Source organism: Hemiscyllium ocellatum, chromosome 3 (genome assembly GCF_020745735.1).
Source record: "Hemiscyllium ocellatum isolate sHemOce1 chromosome 3, sHemOce1.pat.X.cur, whole genome shotgun sequence".
Taxonomy (NCBI): domain Eukaryota; kingdom Metazoa; phylum Chordata; class Chondrichthyes; order Orectolobiformes; family Hemiscylliidae; genus Hemiscyllium; species Hemiscyllium ocellatum.
In genome coordinates, this window is record NC_083403.1 from 7,365,646 (window position 1) to 7,384,674 (window position 19,029).

The following is a 19,029-nucleotide window of genomic DNA, read 5'->3' on the forward strand; positions in this document are numbered from 1 at the left end:
GTTCCTGAGCAATGCCAGTGACAGGGCCCTGTGCAATGCCAGTGAGGGGCTTCTCATCTCCCTCCTAATTTCAGCTAAAGATCTGGGGGATGAAGTGATGAACCGCTTCCTGCAGCATAACCAGCCTCCCTACTCCAGTCAGCACCAGCTTCGAGTGACCTCTCCGCTGTTTCGTGAAAGGCCCATACTACTCAGATATTATTGGTACAGTTCCTGTCAATCCAATCAGAATCAACTTTATTTACTCATATCTCACCTATATTATATGGGAGATGGAAAGATAAACGTTGTTGGATTGAGAAGGATTTGATCTTCCTGCTAGTTCAGTTGTTTTATTGTCACTTTGTCTCATGTGAAGTCAATCGAAGAGAATAAGAATTAGGCACTTCACTAACCCAGTCAATAATTTTTACTGACAAAACATTATGGAAATTTTAACTTTTGTGAGCTTTTCTGACCTGCTTATTTCAAAGACAGCACAGTTATCAACTTGGGTAAAGACAACTGAGCTAATGCCAGGCCCTTTATAATCTGCTTCATAGAAGGCCACCTGACCCATTGAGTCCATGCTCTTCATTCATTCGTTCGTTCATAGCTCTGTGCATTATCACATCAAATACCTTCAGTGCTTTACAAAATTCACTACATTTTCAGTGCAATGACTGTTGTGATATAGACTAAATTACATTGTTAAAATAAATAAACACAAATATAAAGTGGCATGATGTGAGGTGATTGGAGGTTCCCCTCCAGTGCGTGTCGGGTCAGTGTCACACAGGGGTTATAGCTGTAAATGATCCAATCAGTTCCAACAGCAGCACCTAAAGACAGGGGTGAATGGTAGAGCAGTACATCCCACGACAGTAGGGATCCAACAACATCTGCTGTCACATTTCTGTTTCTGCCAGCAATGAATCTTCAAGGTGTGTTGACATGAGGATAGCCTGTGATTCCGGATCTGTAGACAAAGAGACAGCTGCAGTCAGAGCAAGTAATGCAGAACTCTGAACAAAACGACACCTCAGACTTTTTAAGTGAAGCTTATTCTTTGAATCAGCACAGTGCTGTTTAAGTTGTTGCATTTATCTGTGTTCCAGTACTAAAGGGTGCACTTCCTGCTGCACTGCAGCCTCAGTGTCAGCACCAGGCTGGCAGCTTCATTAAACCATACAAGTTTGCTTCAGACAAATAATAAATAATAAAGTTGCTACAGCTCCTGATACCCCCGAAGTCAAGAGGGTGTTGCTGGAAAAGCACAGCTGCTCAGGCAGCATCTGAGGAGCAGGAGAATCGACATTTCAGGCATAATTAGAATGAGACTGGCTGACAGCCCTGAAAGGTTCACACAGCATTTGTGCAAAGTCCTGCGCGTGCACACTTTGTGAAATACTCTGCCAGTAAAAAAATGTGGCAATGCTTAAGTAAGCATAATAAAGACCAAAAGATATAAGAGCAGGATGAGGCCATTTGGCCCATTGAATTGGCACTGCTATTTGATTATGGCTGATATGTCTCTCAACCCTATTCTCCTGCCTTTACCCCATAACCCTCGATCCCCTTACTAATCCAGAACCTAGTTATCACTCTCCTGAATGCATTCAAAGATTTGTCCTCCACAGCCCTCTGCAGCAACAAGTTCCACAGATTCACCATTCTCTGGCTGAAGAAATTCCTCTTTTTTTCAGTTTTAAAGGGTCTTCCCTCCATCTGATGCTATCCCCTTGGATCCTAGTCTCTCCGACTAGTGGAAACATCTCCATTTCCACTCTATCCAGACTATTCTGTAAGTTTCCTCAACCTCCTTCTAAACTCGATCGACTACAGACCCAGAGTCCTCAACCGCTCCTCATACGATGAGCCCTTCATCCCTGAGCTCATTCTTGTAAACTTGCTCTGGATCTCCCTCCAATCCCAACAAATCCTTCCTTAGATACAGGGCCCAAAGTTGTTCAAAATATTCCAAATGCAGTCTAATCAGAGTCTTACAAAGCTTCAGCGGCACCTCTCTGTTTCTGCTTTCGAGCACTCGGAAATAATTGCTAACATTGCATTTGACTTCTTAACCACCAGCTGAAACTGCATCTTATAGAATCATAGAGTCATAGAGATGTACAACATGGAAACAGACCCTTTGGGCCAACTTGTCCATGCCGACCAGATATCCCAACCCAATCTAGTCCCACCTGCCAGCACCCGGCCCATATCCCTCCAAACCCTTCCTGTTCATATACCCATCCAAATGCCTCTTAAATGTAGCAATTGTACCAGCCTCCACCACTTTCTCTGGCAGCTCATTCCATAGACGTACCACCCTCTGCGTGAAAAAGTTGCCCCTTAGGTCTCTTTTATATCTTTTCCCTCTCACCCTAAACCATTCCCTCTAGTTCGCAACTCCCCCATCCCAGGGAAGAGACTTTGTCTATTTACCCTATCCATGCCCCTTGTAATTTTGTAACCTGTATAAGGTCAGCCCTCAGCTTCCGATGTTCCAGGGAAAACAGCCCCAGCCTATACAACTTCTCCCTATAGCTCAAATCCTCCAACTCTGGCAACATCCTTATAAATCTTTTCTGAACTCTTTCAAGTTTCACAACATCTTTCCAATAGGAAGGAGACCAGACTTGCATGCAACATTCCAACAGTGGCCTAACTAATGTCCTGTACAGCTGCAACATGACCTCCCAACTCCTGTACTCAATACTCTGACCAATAAAGGAAAGCATACCAAACGCCTTCTTCATTATCCTATCTACCTGCGACTCTACTTTCAAGGAGCTATGAACCTGCACTCAAGGTCTCTTTGTTCAGCAACACTTCCTAGGACCTTACCATTAAGTGTATAAGTCCTGCTAAGATTTGCTTTCTCAAAATACAGCACCTCGCATTTATCTAAATTAAACTCCATCTGACACTTCTTGGCCCATTGGCCCATCTGATCAACACCCTATTGTAATCTGAGGTAACGGTCTTCGCTGTCCACTACACCTCCAATTTTGTTGTTATCTGCAAACTTATTAACTATATCTCTTATGCTCACATCCAAATCATGTATATAAATAATGAAAAGTAGAAGACCCAGCACTGATCCTTGTGGAACTCCACTGGTCACAGGCCTCCAGTCTGAAAAGCAACCCTCCACCACCACCCTCTGTCTTCTACCTTTGAGCCAATTCTGTGTGGTCCTCCCTGTATTCCATGGGATCTAATCTTGCTAACCAGTCTCCCATGGGGAACCTTGTCGAATGCCTTACAGAAGTCCACCACACTGCCCTCATCAATCCTTTTTGTTACTTCCTCAAAAAACTCAATCAAGTTTGTGAGATATGATTTCCCACGCACAAAGCCATGTTGACTATCCTTGCCTTACCAAATACATGTACATCCTGTCCCTCAGGATTCCCTCTAACAACTTGCCCACCACCGATGTCAGGCTCACTGGTCTATAGTTCCCTGGTTGTCCTTACCACCCTTCTCAAACAGTGGCACCGCATTCGCCAACCTCCAGTCTTCTGGCACCTCACCTGTGACTATCGATGATACAAGTATCTCAGCAAGAGGCCCAGTAATCACTTCCCTAGCTTCCCACAGAGTTCTAGGGTACACCTGATCAGATCCTGGGGAACCTTAAGAGAATCCTGAACTAGGATTCTGAAGTCCCTTTCTGCTTTCAATATCCAAAATCTTTCCCCATTTAGAAAATAGTCCATGCCTTATTTCTTTCTCCTGAAATGTATACCCTCACATTTTGCCACATTGTATTCCATCTGCCACTTCTTTGACCGTTTGGCTGGTGTGTCCACATCTTTCTGCAGCCTCCCTGCTTCTCCAACACTACCTATCTTTATATCATTTGCAAACTTAGCAACAATGCCCTCAGTTCCTTCATCCAGATTGCCAATGTGTAACATGAATAGTTGTGGTCCCAATACCGACCCCTGTGGAACTTCATGAGTCACCAGCTGACACATCTACCCTGTCAAGACTCTTCAGGAGATTATATGTTTTAATCAAATCACTTCTTACTGTTCTGAACTCCAGCTGATACCTGTCCAACCATTCCTCATAAGAAAACTTGACCATTCAAGGAACTAATATGGCAAACCTTCTCTGAACTGCCTCCAATACATTTATATCCTTTCTTAAATTTGGTGACTAATACTGTGCACAGTAGTCCAGAGTTGGTTGGTCTCCAAAAGTCACCATCCTTTTAGGTCAAAGGTCTACATATCCAGTCAGTGAAATGTACCACCCATCCCCATTGACTTCCAAGCGAAATATAATGCCACGCTGAGACAGATTTTAGATGTTGTTTAATTTATGAGAGTGAAGAAAAAATTTACAAGTATGTTGCTGGGACTGGAGGATTTTTTGAGTTATGGGGAGAGGCTGTTTTCTCTGATCATTGGAGTTGAAGGGGTGATCTTTTAGGGGCATGAATCAAGTGAATAGCTCAAGTCTTTTTGTGAGAGAGGCGTAGTGCAAAACTAGAGGGCATAGCTTTAAGGTGAGAGGTGACCTATCTGAATGTTTATATCAATGGGAAGGGTTTACAGGATATAGGCCAAATGATGATCGAGAGTCTGGTGCTTCGACATTTGCTCCTCGGAAGCTGCCTGACCTGCTGCGCTTTTCCAGCACCACCCTCTCGACTCTGAACTCCAGCATCTGCAATCCTCACTTTCTCCTATGGGCCAAATGATGCCAAATGGAACTAAGTCAAATTGGGATGTCTGGTTGGTGCAGATGAGTTGGACTACAAGGTCTGTTTCTGTACTGCGTGACTCTATGAAGTCTCATCACTGCCCTGTACAGTAAGTCTGAAGCATAATCATCCCACTTTTGTATTCAATTCCCCTTGTGATAAATTATAACATTCTATTAGCTTTCCAAAATACTTGCCTTCCCTGAATATTAACTTCTTTGCAATTCAACATGGGAACACCCAGATTCCGCTGAACTCAGAGCTCTGCAATCTCTCAGCTTGAAGATAGTACGCTTCCTTTTTATCCTTTTTGCATATTTTCCTAAAGTTTATCTCATGTAGACAGTACGGTCATAAGAAATCAGCAGAAATAGGCCATTTGACTCAAGTCTCCTCTGTCATTCCACAAGATCACGGCTGATCTGATAATCCTCAATTCCAGTTTGCTGACTTATCTCCACAACCCTTGATTCCCTTAATGATTAAAAATCTATCTAGCTCAATGTCGAATATACTTAACAATCCAATGTCAACAGCCCTCTGTTGTAATGAATTCCACAGCTTCACCATCCTCTGACAGTAAACAATATATGCTCGAGAGGTTGTTTAGCTGGAGGAAGTTAGAAATATGGGGCAGTGAGTATGGCCAATTGAAGACCCTCTGATGAAATTTAGAATTAAATTTAGATCTTGGCTGAACTGGCAATCTATGGACACGAGTGACAGATAATTGGGGGTTTGACACAAGTTAGAATAAGTATAAAACGCAAAGCCAGCCAGGAGAGTATTGAAACCTGCATTGTTCTCGTGAAAAAGCCCTGGTTTTGAGGTTTTTGTGTTTGTCTTTCCTTACTTATATGCAAATAGCAATGGCTGAATCCCAAAACATTGGGAAATAAGTTTACCCAATTGTAAAGAAATCAAGAAATAAAAAGGGCTGATCTATCTATTTTTTTAATATGTTTGTGGTGGGGAAGTTGTGGACCAAGTTGGTGTTTATTGGTCATTCCCAGTTGCTCTCAAAAAGTAAAAGTGGCAGCTGTCTTCAGCTACTGGTAGTCATTTAATGCAACTGAATAGGATACTTCAATGGTTAGGGTTCAGCTACATTTGTATGGGTCTTGAGCCACATGTGGCTGGTCTGGGGAAGAGTGGAGGTTTATTTCCTTTAAGACAGTAAGTTTATACTCTCATTCAGCAGATTCATGAACATTTTATTGATACCAACATTTTCATTTCTAGATTAAATTTATTTTGAATTTCATCAATAGAATTGAACTCTAATTATTTTGGAATATTGCATGAGATTCTGGTCTCCCTGCTAGAAGAAGGATTTGTGAAACTTGAAAGGGTTCAGAAAAGACTTACAAGGATATTGCCAGGGTTGGAGATTTTGAGCTATAGGGTGAAGTTGAATAGGCTGGCACTATTTTCTCTGGAGCATTGGGAGGGTGAGGAGTGACCTGAAAAAAGTTGGATCATCATGAGGGACAGGGAGAGGGCGAATAGACAAGGACTTTTCTCTGGGGTGGGGTAGACTAAAACTAGACGGCATAGGTTTAAAGTGAGAGGGGAGAGATTTAACAGTGACCTAAGGGGCAACCTTTTCACACAGAGGGTGGTGTGTGTGTGTGGAATGAGCTGCCAGAGGAAGTGGTGAAGGCTGGTACGATTGCAACATTTAAAAGGCATTTGGATGGGTATATGAATAGGAAGCGTTTAGAGTGAAATGGGCCTAATGCTGGCAAATGGGACTAGATTAATTTCATATATCTGGTTGGCGTGGGAGAGTTGGATTGAGGGATCTGTTTCCATGCTGTACATCTCTGTGACTCTATAATTCCTCATCATCACTGGCTTAAATGCTTGAACTCCTTAGTCTGAAATGAGGCCCTTTGGTAGTCGAGTCTCTCACAAGAGCAACGTACCTTTCCACATCCATCCTGTCAAACCCCCTGAGAATCTGAAATGTTTCAATAAGGTCTCCTCTGATTCTTCTAATCTCTGATAAGTACAAGCCCACCTACTCAACCTCTCCTCATAAAATCTCTCCATCTCTGCATCAAACTGAATGGACAGTTTCTGAACTTCCTCCAAAGCCAGTGTGTCTTTCCTTAGACCAAGTGGACCAAAACTGCTCACAGTAGTGAAGCTGTGATCTGAAGAACAAACCTCCCTATTTTTAATACACCATTTCCTTTAAAATATAGACCAATATTCCATTTACCTTCCTTGCTTTCCTCTGAACTTGGATTATAGCTTTTTGTGGTTCATGTCCTGAGCCCCCAAATACTTTAGTGCTACAGTTTTTTGTTGTCCTTTCCTCGTTTTTGTCTCTAACATTTCTCCAATGACAGATGTTAAGCTACCTTGTCTATAGTTGTCTGTTTCTTGTCTCCGGCCCATTCTGAATAAATGCGTTACATTGGAAGCTTTCCAAAGGTCTGAGACATTTCCAAGGATCTAAGGATTGAAATTGATATTGAAATTGGTATTGACACTGGCTCTAATGTAACAAGGGGTACATTGGGTTCCATGAGATCAATTGTATTTAGGGGATTCTCTAGTCTGAGGTACAGACAGATGTTTCTGTGGCCAGCAGCGAAAAAGCAGAATGGTGTGTTGTTTCCCTGGTGCCAGGATCAAGGATGTCTCAGAGAGGGTGTGGCATGTTCTCACGGGGGAGAGGGGTCAGCAAGAGGTCATTGTCCACATTAGAACCAATGACATAGGAAGGGTAAAGGTTGAGATTCTGAAGGGAGATTACAGAGAGCTAGGCAGGAATTTAAAAAGGAGGTCCTCGAGAGTAGTAATATTTGGATTACTCCCAGTGCTATGAGCTAGTGAGGGCAGGAATAGGAGGATAGAGCAGATGAAAGCAAGGCTGAGGAGCTGGAGCATGGGGGAAGGATTCACATTTTTGGATCATTGGGGTAGAAGTGACCTGTACAAGAAGGATGGATTGCATGTAAATTGGAAGGGGACTAATATACTGGCAGGGAGATTTGCTAGAGCTGCTCGGGAGGATTTAAACTAGTAAGGTGGGGTGGGTGGGACCCAGGGAGATCGTGAGGAAACATTTCAATGTGAGACTGGTACAGTTGAGAACAGAAGTGAGTCAAACAATCAGAGAAGGCAGGGACAAGGTAGGACTAATAAATTAAACTGCATTTATTTCAATGCAAGGGGCCTAACAGGGTAGGCAGATGAACTCAAGGGTATGGTTAGGAACATGGGACTGGGATATCATAGCAATTAGGGAAACATGGCTCAGGGATGGGCAGAGCTGAAAATGTGTTGCTGGAAAAGCGCAGCAGGTCAGGCAGCATCAAAGGAACAGGAGAATTGACGTTTCGGGCATGAGCCCTTCTTCAGGAATGAGGAAAGTGAGCCAAGCAGGCTAAGATAAAAGGTAGGGAGGAGGGACTTGGGGGAGGGGCGTTGGAAATGCGATAGACCTATCACATTTCCAACGCCCCTCCCCCAATTCCCTCCTCCCTACGTTTTATCTTAGCCTGCTTGGTTTACTTTCCTCATTCCTGAAGAAGGGCTCATGCCCGAAACGTCGATTCTCCTGCTCTTTTGATGCTGCCTGACCTGCTGCACTTTTCCAGCAACACATTTTCAGCTCTAATCTCCAGCATCTGCAGTCCTCACTTTCTCCTCAGGGATGGGCAGGACTAGCAGCTTAATGTTCCAGGATACAAATGCTACAGGAAGGATAGTAAGGGAGGCAAGAGAGGAGGGTGAGTGACATTTTTGATAAGGGATAGCATTACAGCTGTGCTGAGGGAGGATATTCCCGGAAATACATCCAGGGAAGTTATTTGGGTTAAACTGAGAAATAAGAAAGGGATGATCACCTTATTGGGATTGTATTATAGACCCCCGAATAGTAAGAGGGAAATTGAGAAACAAACTTGTAAGGAGATCTCAGCTATCTCTAAGAAAAATAGGGTGATTATGGTAGGGGATTTTAACTTTCCAAACATAGATTGGGACTGCCATAGTATTGAGGGTTTAGATGGAGAGGAATTTGTTAAGTGTATACAAGAAAATTTTCTGATTCAGTATGTGGATGTCCCTACTAGAGAAGGTGCAAAACTTGACCTACTCTTGGGAAATAAAGCAGGGCAGGTGACTGAGGTGTCAGTGGGGGAGCACTTTGGGGCCAGCGACCATAATTCTATTAGATTTAAAATAGTGATAGAAAAGGATAGACCAGATCTAAACGCTGAAGTTCTAAATTGGAGAAGGACAAAAAGGGGACATGAGATAGCTTTGGCAAATAGAATTAAGGAAAATCCAAAGGGTTTTTACAAATACATTAAGGGGAGAATAGCCCTCCTCAAAGATCAGCAAGGCGGCCTTTGTGTGGAGCCGCAGAAAATGGGGGATATACTAAATGAGAATTTTGCATCAGTATTTACTGTGGAAAAGGATATGGAAGATATAGAAGGTGGGGAAATACATGGTGACAACTTTCAAAATGTCCGTATTACAGAGGAGGAAGTGCTGGATGTCATGAAATGTATAAAGGTGGATAAATCCCAGGACCTGATCAGGTGTACCCGAGAACTCTGTGGGAAGCTTTGGAAGTGATTGCTGGGCCTCTTGCTGAGATATTTGTATCATCGATAGTAACAGGTGAGGTGCTGAAAGACTGGAGGTTGGCTAACGTGTTGCCACTGTTTCAGAAGGATGGTAAGGACAAGCCAGGGAACTATAGACCAGTGAGCCTGATCTCGGTGGTGGGCAAGTTGTTGGAGGGAATCCTGAGGGACAGGATGTACATGTATTTGGAAAGGCAAGGACTGATTAGGGATAGTCAACATGGCTTTGTGTATGGGAAATCATGTCTCACAAACTTCATTAAGTTTTTTGAAGAAGTAACAAAGAGGATTGATGAGGGCAGAGTGGTGGACATGGTCTATATGGACTTCAATAAGACATTCGACAAAGTTCCCCATGGGAGACTGATTAGCACGGTTAGATCTCAAGGAATACAGGGAGAACTAGCCATTTGGATACAGAACTGGCTCATAGGTAGAAGACAGAGGGTGGTGGTGGAGGGTTGATTTTCAGACAGGAGGCCTGTGACCAGTGGAATGCCACAAGGATCGGTGCTGGGTCCTCTACTTTTTGTCATTTACATAAATGATTTGGATGCGAGTATAAGAGGTACAGTTAGTAAGTTTGCAGATGACACCAAAATTGGAGGTGTAGTGGACAGCAAAGAGGGTTACCTCAGATTACAACAGGATCTTGATCAGATGGGCCAATGGGCCAAGAAGTGGCAGATGGAGTTTAATTCAGATAAATGCAAGGTGCTGCATTTTGGGAAAGCAAATCTCAGCAGGACTTATACACATGATGGTAATCTCCTAGGGAATGTTGCTGAACAAAGAGACCTTGGAGTGCAGGTTCATAGCTCTTTGAAAGTGGAGTTGCAGGTAGATAGGATAGTGAAGAAGGCATTTGGTATGCTTTCCTTTATTGGTCAGAATATTGAGTACACGGGTTGGGAGGTTATGTTGCAGCTGTACAAGACATTGGTTAGGTCACTGTTGGAATACTGCGTGCAATTCTGGTCTCCTTCCTATCGGAAACATGTTGTGAAACTTGAAAGGGTTCAGAAAATATTTACAAGGATGTTGTCAGGGTTGGCAGATCTGAGCTACAGGGATAGGCTGAACAGGCAGGGGCTGTTTTCTCTGGAGCGTCGGAGGCTGAGGGGTGACCTTATAGAGGTTTACAAAATTATGAAGGGCATGGAGAGAGTAAATAGACAAAGTCTTTTCCTTGGGGTTAGGGAGTCCAGAACTAGGGGGCATAGGTTTAGGGTGAGAGGGGAAAGATATAAAAGAGACCTAAAGGGCAACTTTTTCATACAGAGGGTGATACATGGGTGGAATGAGCTGCCTAAGGAAGTGGTGGAGGCTGGTACAATTGCAACATTTAAGAGGCATTTGGATGGGTATATGAATAGGAAGGGTTTGGAGGGGCATGGGCCGGGTGCTGGCAGGTGGGACTAGATTGGATTGGGATATCTGGTCGGCATGGATGGGTTGGACCGAAGTGTCTGTTTCCATGCTGTACATCTTTATGGCTCTATGATTCCAGGAAGATTATTAAAACTATCTTTGTGGCTATTTCTTTTAAAATCAAGTCATGGCAACTTATTAGACTTTCGCCCCATTTGTTTCCCTTTTACTTTTTCTCAAGCTGTTGTTATTGTGATGTTTCTTCACCCACTTTAGCCCCTTGATTATTTAACTGATACAAAGTATTTTTTTCAACTTCTCTCCCAGTTCCTGACTCTCCATTACTTTTCTCCATCTTCATTTTCTAAGACTTTCACTTTGGCCACTATCTTCCAGCTTACATATGAAAGCAAAAGGCTCAAACGTTTGCAGTGATCTTCAGCCAGAAGATTTATCTTGGCCTTCTCCAGTGGATGATCTACCTTCTCCAGTGGATGATCTACCTTCTCCAGTGGTCCCCAGGATCGCAGATGACAGTCTTCAACCAATTCGATTCACTCCACATGATATCAAGGAATGACACTGAACACTGAAAAACCAAGGGCCCTGACAATATTCTGCCAACAGAAGTGAAGATTTGTGCTCCAAAACTTGCCACACCCCTAGCCAAACTGTCCCAGTATAGCTACAACACTGTCATCTACCCAACAATGTGGAAAATTGTCCAGGTATGTCCCGTACATACAAAAACAAGACAAGTCTAACCTGGCAAATTACCACCCTATCGGTCTACTCCATCCTGACTTGGAAATATATCACTGTTCCTTCAGTGTCGTTATGTCAAAATCCTGGAATTCCTTCCATAAGGGAATTACGGGTCAACCTACAGCACAGGGACTGCAGCATTTCCAAGGAAGCTCACCACCAGGTTCTTAAGGGCAAGTAGAAATGGGCAATAACTGCTGGCCAGCCAACAAAGCCCGTGTTGCACCCACCAATAAAAAGGAAATCTTGTTATAACTGTGCAGGGTGTTGATGAGTCTGTACCTGGAGAACTGCATCCAGTTTTGGTCTCTGTATCAAAAAAAATTACACTGGAATTGGAGGCAGTTCAAAAGAGAATCAGTAGGCTGATTATTGGGAAGAAGGCCTTGATTGGATAGATGTTGAGAAAATGGCTCCACTAGTTGGGGAGTCTTGAACCGGGGCACTGTTAGAGAATAAAGAAACACTTACAACTGAGATATAAATAGATTTTTTCTCTTAAGAGGGTAGTGAACATTTGGAATTTTCCACCTCAGAGAGTTGAGGAAGCTAGATCACTGAAATCATTTGAAGATGGGTAAGATAATTTTTGATAAATCAGGGATTTGGGTCCTATAAAGAGCTGGCACCAAATAGGAACTGAGGCCGGTGGAAGGTCAGCCATAACCTACAGAATGGAGGGGCAGACTTGAAGGCACAGTGGCTTCTTCCTGCTGTCATTTGTTACAGTCTTGTGTTTTGATAATCGAGGAAACAGAGTGAAGAACAGGAATGGAAACAGATGAAGAAATGGAGTAAGCAGTCAGACGGAGCAGCTGACTGGAGAATAATATTGCTAGGAATACATAGAAAACCTACTCAGGTGTAAGTATCAACTTTCGACCGCCAAGGAGGAAAAATTTGTACTTGTTTAGCACCTAACCATATCTCTGAGAAACATTCAAAAGTGTGTTTCCTTGAGCTAATGCAGTGACTCTAATGGATCACCATACTCTCTAGCACACATGTCAGAACAGCAACATGTTGGGTACTCATCAGAATCAATTCCCATCTGTGACAGTCATAGATTCTGTCTGCTACATCTACTCCTTCTGATGTCAGAGATATGTGTAACAGGTCTTTGGCCTGATGTACCCCACACCCACAATCGATGACACATATTTAAGCACATTTCCTCACTGCTCTGAGCAATCCAGATTTCCTTTTGTCTTTCTGCATCTTCTTGTTCTTCATTCTCATTTTCCTCCTCTTCCTCTCCCTCAGAAAGTAGATCAGAGATTTGCTGCTGGAGTTCCAAGCTGATATTATTTTCTGCTAGGATGAGTGTCCGTAATGAGGTGGGATAATTCTCTACCATGTCCAGAAATATCTGAGAGGGACAAAACAAATTCAGAATTATTGATCTGGGAGTGAATCTCACTGTACTATTTTACAAAATAACATGACAGCCCAAACTTATCACGAACAATACCCACTTCCATACAGTAATTTCAATGCCTCACTGAGTATGTACCGCCAGACCTTATAGGTTAGAAGGTTTCAACCAGACCCTGGGAAGCACTGGGGATCAGAGTGAATAAAGCCAAGAACTATGGATGCTGGAAATCTGAAACTAAACAGAAATTGCTGGAGAAACTCTGCAGATCTGGCAGCATGTGTGGAGAGAAAACAGAGTGAATGTTTCAAATCCAGTGACCCTTCTTCAGAATAGTTCTGAATACCATAATTTGTCACTTAATTCCTGAGTTGAATTTCTGAAGTATGAATTTAAGTCAAAAACAGTAGCTAATTAGACTTCCCTCTTGTAACCATTGTAAAATGTAGATTTAGATTCTGTTGAATCTTTACTGGCATAAAAGATCCCATTGAAATACATCATTTGTTAAATCTTGACCAATGTTTCAAATTAATATAAAATGCTTAAATAATGTCCTTTCTAGTTCAAAGATGAACAACATAGGAGCCAATCATTAAGCCATCATGCCTATGTCTGATACTAAAAGGGTTAATGTTGAAGACTGCATTAAGATCCTCTTCATCTCGTGCCACCACGCTGGCTTGGCCGAACATTGAAGGACCTTATGGATTGGTGATCTAAACCCACAGGTTTCCCCATACATCAGTAACAAAGATTACCTTATCTCGTAACTTGTACCTGATTGCTAACATGCAATAAATTCTTGTTACCAATGCCTCTGTGTCCATCAGATCTTGACTTGATCCTAGACTTTCTGGTCTGGAGACGAGAATACTACCACTATACCATAGGACAAAGGTAAGCAATCATTCTTGTTAAAACTCAGTTTGTGACAGCACTCTACCCCAGCTGCAAACTGCCAGCAGTTGACATTCTGTAGCAAATATGACTTTGTGATCAGTGGTAGGTACTGTTGGTAAAAACAATGACTGCAGATGCTGGAAACCAGATTCTGGATCAGTGGTGCTGGAAGAGCACAGCAGTTCAGGCAGCATCCAAGGAGCAGCGAAATCGACGTTTCGGGCAAAAGCCCTTCATCAGGAATAAAGGCAGTGAGCTGGAAGCATGGAGAGATAAGCTAGCGATAAGGGTGGGGAGAGAGTAGCATAGACTACAATGGGTGAGTGGGGGAGGAGATGAAGGTGATAGGTCAGGGAGGAGAGGGTGGAGCGGATAGGTGGAAAAGGAGCTAGGCAGGTCGGACAAGTCCGGACAAGTCATGGGGGCAGTGCTGAGCTGGAAGTTTGAAACTAGGATGAGGTGGGGGAAAGGGAAATGAGGAAGCTGTTGAAGTCCACATTGATGCCCTGGGGTTGAAGTGTTCCGAGGCGGAAGATGAGGCGTTCTACCTCCAGGCATCTGGTGGTGACGGAGCGGCGGTGAAGGAGGCCCAGGACCTCCATGTCCTTGGCAGAGTGGGAGAGGGAGTTGAAATGTTGGGCCACGGGGCGGTGTGGTTGATTGGTGCGGGTGTCTCAGAAATGTTCCCTAAAGCGCTCTGCTAGGAGGCGCTCAGTCTCCCCAATGTAGAGGAGACCGCATCGGGAGCAACGGATACAATAAATGATATTAGTGGATGTGCGTACTGTTGACTCACACTACCAAGTAACAACTGTGACATGTCAGTGTAACCAGGAACAACACTAAACATTTATGGCTTTAAAGACTTAAAGACAATTGCAGGGTGGCACAGTGGCTTAGTGGTTAGCACTGCTGCCTCACAGCACCAGGGACCCAGGTTCGATTCCAGCATTGGGCAAATGGGTCTGGGCGGGTTACTCTTCAGAGGGTCAGTGTGGACTGGTTGGACCGAAGGGCCTGTTTCCTCACTGTAGGGAATCTAATCTAATTGTAGAAATCCAGGACACTGAATTAAAAGTAAACATTCGTTGCAACAGAGAATTGCCTTGCATGAAAGAAAGTCATGAGGATTATGAAGTGCTCCAAATGATGATATAGGGCCATTTTAATGGAGTGTAGGTATCACTGGTATGACTAGCATTTATTTTCATGCCCTGCCAATTCAGATGGCAGTTGAGAGTGAACCATACATCATCTGAAGGTCAGGAGTTACGTGTAGCACATGTGTTCAAAACGTCCACTCTCCTGCTCCTCAGATGCTACCTGACCTGCTGTGCTTTTTCAGTGCCACACTTTTTGACTAATGAAAGCAGGTCATGAATGAACTAATTTTTGAAAAAAAATTAAATGGTTACCTGGTAAACTCAAACTACCTTTTCATTCCTGATTTTAGTGAATTTAAATTTCACCATCTGCTATGGTGGGCCTAGAGTTCTGACAGTACTACTCTGCCACTGCCTTCCTTGTTGCATTGCAGAGATGAGAAAAGATGTGGAGGTGCCAGTGTTGGACTGGGGTGGATAAAGTCAGAAGAGTTAGAGTCCAACAGGTTTATTTGAAATCACAAGCTTTTAAAGCACTACTCTTTTGTCAGGTGAAGGCAGAGAAGAGGTAAGAGTGACTGCCCTTGACATCAATATGGTATTTGACCGAACAAAATATCAAAGAGCTTGAGAAAAACTGGAATAGGAATCAATGGAAACAAAACCATATCCTTAGCCCAACCATCTTCAGCTGCTTCATTAATGACCACCATAAGGACTAAATAGGGAGGTTTTCTGATGACTGCATAATGCTTATCACCATTCCTGATGCCTTAGATACGATGCGGTCTGTGTCTATGCAGCAAGATCTGAATAATATCTTGGCTTCAGCTGGTTAGTGGCAAATGGCTTTCGTGCCACATGAGTACCAGGCAACGTCTGTGTCCAATAACAGACAATCTAACCACCATCTCCTGACCTTCAATGACATTACCATCACTGAATTCCCACACTATCAATATTCTAGGGCATACCATTGACCAGAAACTGAACCGAACAAGCATTATAAATACTGTAGCAGGTTAAAGGCTAGGACACTTGCAGCAAGTAACTTACTTGCTGTTATCTCTTCTCTTGAAATATATTCCACTTGCCTAGAGGAGTGCAGCTAATAACACTCATGAAGCTCAACACCATCCAGGACAAAACAGTCCTGTTGATTGACAGCTCATCCACCATCTTCACCATTCATCCCTTGGACCTTGTGCAGGCAATATACTCTAGTGTCTATAAGTTGCACTGCTGCAAATCAACAAGGGGGTCCTTTATCTGCAACTTCCAACCACATGATCACTATCTCTTTGAAGTACAAGGGCAGAAAATATATGGGAATACCACCACCTATAATTTCCCTCCAAGCCAATCGCCATCCTGACCTGGAAATTTATTTCCATTCCTTCAGTATTCCTGGATCAAAATCCTGGAAGTCCATCCCTAATGGCCAAGGCAAATTAGCTCATCTACTCTGCAGCCCCTAGTTTTGTTGATGGAAGCTTCAAGAACCGCAAATCTGTTAGACAAATTGAAGAGTTAAGGTTTTTCTATTTCGATTAAATAAAAAGATCCGAGCCTTATGTGTGCGACTCCTTCAGGAGCAAAGAGTTGAGATAAATTTCCCTGCCCTGATACACCACAGTGTCTTAAATTGGGACATCAGCTTATGAACTTGCAGCAAAGCTCTCAGTCTGGTGATACTTACTGTGGATGGAGTAGTTGTGGATCAAACTGTTGTCCATTAAATATTACTTTCCATAACTGCAACTCATCATCTGCCCTGTCTTCCTTATTCTTTTTGAATTAAAGTTTAATTAATGCCTGCAGTCATACTTGTTTGTATATTCTTATTATTGTTTCCGTTAATGTTATTGCGTTAAGGTTCTTTAATTTCGATAAGAGAAGGGAAATGCTCACCAATTTCTAACTTGCATTCCTCTTACGTTACAATCGGAATTGTTTTTAATCCACTGAACCCACAGAATCACTCCGCGCTCTCTTCAAACTTTCATTGCTCCCTCTAGGTTAACCACAAACTCTGGCATGGTGCTTACACTTTCTACAAATACTGGCAATACATGAACCTATTTCCAAACTTCAAATTCAATCCAAGTCACACTTTGGCTTAGTGTCCTCACATTGAATCTGCTCACTGTGTGCACAGAACGTACCTCTTGATATCCCTGTAATCCTTCCAAACACCTTAGATTTGGGAAGTCTCATTAGGAAATCCATTTGCGCCAGTCAAAATATAGCAGCAAAAATAGATAGAATTATCGGCAAAATATTCATGACAACTATTTAGCTGCTGAATTGAAATAGAAACTGCAGGTATGACCCAAAAATATTAAGTAACTGTATAGTTCAGTGTTTGGAATATCATGACAACTTGAAGTGGATAAGTAATGAAGGTATGTCTGTGTCACCATTGGCATTATTTGCAAACATCCAGCTGTCAGTGGAGAAGTTCCAACTGTTACCCCATGTTTCCACTGAGTAAAGGGCACCATGTAAAACTACAAGGTATAATTCTGATTTAAATGATGCTTGATATTGTTGCTATGCATAGGGAAGAGGCTAGATTGGATAAACAGCTCATTTATAGCTCACATACAATTATTGAATAAATACAGATGCCTACATACCTGAGCTGACTGATTCGTAAGGCCTGTTCCCTCCAGGTCCACCACTTCTAGGGTCCGACTAGAAGCCACAGCAACTGCTAACATCCCTGCAATGTGGTCACCTGCAGAAGAGTAAACACAGGCTAGAACCTGGGAATCAAGGGAAGAAATACCATTGATTGGATTTTGTAGTCAGTAGTGAAGTGATGCACTCACCATCAACTTCTTAGAAAGCTGCCCACAAAGGGCATAGTTTGAATTTGACAATTGCAAGTGTTTGTTTTCAGGTGTTCAGTATTAGTGATGTCATCATGCAGGTAAGCAGCAAACGTTGATACATTCTTACAGACAAATCAAGAAATTAAATACACTGAATTTTTCACTTTCCATTAAAGTAGTTCAGAATGTGTAATCAGTGATTAGAACACACATGGGTTTAAGGTAGAAAGTAAGGATTATCAGATGAGCCATTATCACATTGATTGGTAGAACAGACTCAGTGGGCTGAATGGCTTACATGTGCTCCTACATATTATGATCTTATGGTCATGTAGCATTGAATGTTTTGTTAACAGAGGCCCAGAGTACTGAAGCAAGAACATTATGATAAACATAAATAGAATACTGGCTTAGCCTTAACTAGAGCACTAAAACAGTTTTGGGAACCATAGTTGAGGAAGGATGTTAAGTTATCAAACACAGTACAGAAAATATTCATGAAAATAGTCATGAAAATAGGTCCATGAATGAGAAGCTTCAGTTACTTCCATAAGGCAGGAAATTGGCACTGTTTTCTTGGAGTAAAAAAGGTCAGGATGAGAGTTGGCAGAGGCATTCAACATCATGAGGTAAGTAGATTAATTAGAGGGGAACAAGTCTTTCCCACTAGTAAAAGGATCAAGAGGGAGAGAGCACAGATTTAAGGTAATAAACAAAAGAAACAAGGAAAGCCTTTTCTTGTATCAAGTGGTTAGGATCTGACTGCAGTGCTGCAGAGTGCAAGGAGAGGGGGCAGGTTCAACAAAGGCATTTAACAGGGAATAGGATTGTTATCTTAAAAGAAAGAAGGTTCAGAGCTAATGGGAGAAGGCCAGGAAGTGCAATAAAGAAAATTATTCCTTTGAAAAACCAATGCAAATACAAAGGGCTATATCTTTGTTTTCTGATCTGGAACAATTCTGTGAGGATGTATGTTATGGACCAGGCCAGACCCCCTCAAAGCATTTCCTGAAAGTAGTCTAGACCCTAACTTTGCTGGTTGTTTTAAGCAGGTGTAAAGTGGATATTCCAGGGGAGATGCAGCTGGTCAAACCATTTAGTTTTAAACAAAACAGAATTTATTTACAAGGTAATAAACAAAATTTGAGTATAAACAAATAAATTTTTATTTGAATGAAATACAAACAAAAGAGAACAAAATACCGAATAACCTAATCTATCTGAAAACCCAGCAGATTATTCCAACTTAATGATGCTGTTCCAAATACTTGCAACAATCCCCATAAGCATCCCTTGGCATGAAAGGTAAAATCAACACAGGGTCTTACAGGCGAGAGACAGAGAAATGGCAGCATGGAAC

At 42.5% G+C, this 19,029-nt stretch overlaps 1 protein-coding gene across 1 annotated transcript in view; it reads right to left on the minus strand.

Annotated features, from left to right (window-relative positions):
* Positions 1-887: 887 nt before the first annotated feature.
* The window catches only part of lrrc73 (leucine rich repeat containing 73), a 44,618-nt gene continuing 26,476 nt past the window's right edge, over positions 888-19,029 (minus strand). Inside the window, exons 4-6 of the mRNA XM_060852866.1 lie at positions 17,472-17,572; positions 12,631-12,820; positions 888-958 (exon numbers count right to left, since the gene is read on the minus strand). Coding sequence (XP_060708849.1) covers positions 888-958; positions 12,631-12,820; positions 17,472-17,572 — 362 coding nt within the window. The remainder of the gene's footprint in view (positions 959-12,630; positions 12,821-17,471; positions 17,573-19,029) is intronic.